At 71.5% G+C, this 2,030-nt stretch overlaps 1 protein-coding gene across 1 annotated transcript; it reads left to right on the forward strand.

Moving 5' to 3' along the window:
• The first annotated feature begins 530 nt into the window (after positions 1–530).
• Positions 531–1,714, forward strand: FOXE3 (forkhead box E3). Its single transcript, XM_030033267.1, is given in 3 exon segments — positions 531–764; positions 766–1,647; positions 1,649–1,714. Coding segments are annotated over 3 exon segments (1,182 nt in total).
• Positions 1,715–2,030: the final 316 nt, after the last annotated feature.

Below are 2,030 nucleotides of genomic sequence, written 5' to 3' on the forward strand. Positions count from 1 at the left end.
GCTGCGGCACCAAACTCGCCCTGGTCTGGGCGCCGGGACTCGTTCGGTTTTAGTTTTTCTCCTGGGAAGAAACAGCAGTTCAAAAGAAAGCAAAGCGCCACGGAGAACGGCCGGGGAGCCGGGCCGGCCGCCGCGCTGGCACCCGGGACCCCCGGGGGAGGGACGGCTCGGGGGCATGGCTGCGAAATCAACCCCCGGGCAGAGGCTGAGGGATTTAGCCGTGGGAGTCAGGACCCCTCCCCAGGGGCCTCCTCCTCCTCCTCCTCCTCCTCCTCCCGCCGGGGGAGAGGGGCCGGGGCGGTCCGGGCACCGCACGCCCCTCCGGGGGGGGGGGGCGGCCGCCCTATATATTGCAAAGCGGCTCGGGACTGACCTCCCCATCGCCGGGAGCTGCCGCGGCGCCTGCCCCCCTCCCCTTTTCCCCTCCCTCTTCCCCCTTTCCCCTCCCCTCGGGGGGGCTCTTTCTCCCCCCGCTGCCCCCCCCCCCGGCCCCCCCAATCCTCCGAGGAGGAGGAAGGCGAGGGCCGTATATGAACGCGGCCGGCTTCCCCTGCCTGCGAGGCATGTGCACGCTGCCGGCGCCCAGCCCCGCCGCCGCGGCCAGCCCCGGCTCCCCCGGGCCGCCCCGGGGGTCTCCGCCCGCCGGCCAGGCGCCGCCGGTGAAGCCGGAGCCGCGGGGCGGTGGGGGCAGCCCTCCTCCCCCGCCTCCGCCGCCGCCGCCCCCCGCCGAGGAACCGCCGCCCCCCGCCGGGGGCCGCCGGAGGGAAGCGGCCGGTGCAACGGGGCAAACCCCCCTACTCCTACATCGCCCTCATCGCCATGGCCATCGCCAACGCCGCCGAGAGGAAGCTCACCTTGGGGGGCATCTACAAGTTCATCACCGAGCGCTTCCCTTTCTACCGGGAGAACCCCAAGAAGTGGCAGAACAGCATCCGCCACAACCTCACCCTCAACGACTGCTTCGTCAAGATCCCCCGGGAACCCGGCCATCCCGGCAAGGGCAACTACTGGACGCTGGACCCGGCCGCGGAGGACATGTTCGACAACGGGAGCTTCCTGCGTCGGAGGAAGCGCTTCAAGCGCACCGACATCACCACCTACCCCGGCTACATGCAAAACTCCAGCGCCTTCACGCCCCCGCCCGCCGGCCGCCCCACGGCGCCGACAGCCCCCTACCCCAACGCCCTCTGCTCGCCCGGCTACGGCCCCCAGCTCTCCAGCACCGTCTTCCACCCCTACGCGGCCGGGGCAGCGCCGCCGGCGCAGCATCCCAGGATGTTCAGCATCGACAGCCTCATCAGCGGGCAGCAGGCCCTGCAGCCCTCGCCGCCCGCCGAGCTGGGCCACCCGTCGCTGGCCTTGCCCGGAGCTGAGCTGGCTCCCGCCTGCTCCGCCAGCACCTCCGAGCCTCCCTGCTTCCAGGCGCAGCCCGTCAGCCCCGGCTTGTTGGGCCGGGCCGGCCCCAACACCCTGGCTTACCCCTACGCCGCTTCGCCGCCCCACCTGCCCGTGGCACAGGGCAGCTACTCTCCCGGCAGCCCGCAGCTCTACGGGGCTCCCAACAGACTGGCTCTGCCGGCCATGCGGCCCCCCGCCTGCGCCGAGCATGGCGAGCAGCTCCTGGGGCTCTCCGCGTCGCCGCTCGGCCCAGTTCGGCTCCGGCAACACCTACATGAGGCAGCCCAATTTCCCCGGCCTGGAGCGGTACATGTGATGGGGTTTGGGAGGGCTTGGCTGGACATCCCCAAGCTCCCACGAGCATCTCTGGACACGCGGACTTCTCCCCGCTGTGGGGATCGGCTGGGCTGGGGTCGGGGGTCCCCGGCCTCTGGCTGCGTACGGACACACAGCTGCGGGGGGACCTAGCTCTTCTCTTTCTCAGCTTATTTTTAACCGGAGGCAAGGTGATGTAATTTTCTGCCCCATCCCCTCCTGAAACAGGCGCTTTCTGGCTGCATCTGCCAGGCAGGGCTCCCCATGCCCGGGGGGTGTCCCCTCCGCACAGCCCGACCCCGACCCCGACCCCGGGG

Source organism: Aquila chrysaetos, chromosome 12, assembly GCF_900496995.4.
Source record: "Aquila chrysaetos chrysaetos chromosome 12, bAquChr1.4, whole genome shotgun sequence".
In the NCBI taxonomy this organism is placed as follows: domain Eukaryota; kingdom Metazoa; phylum Chordata; class Aves; order Accipitriformes; family Accipitridae; genus Aquila; species Aquila chrysaetos.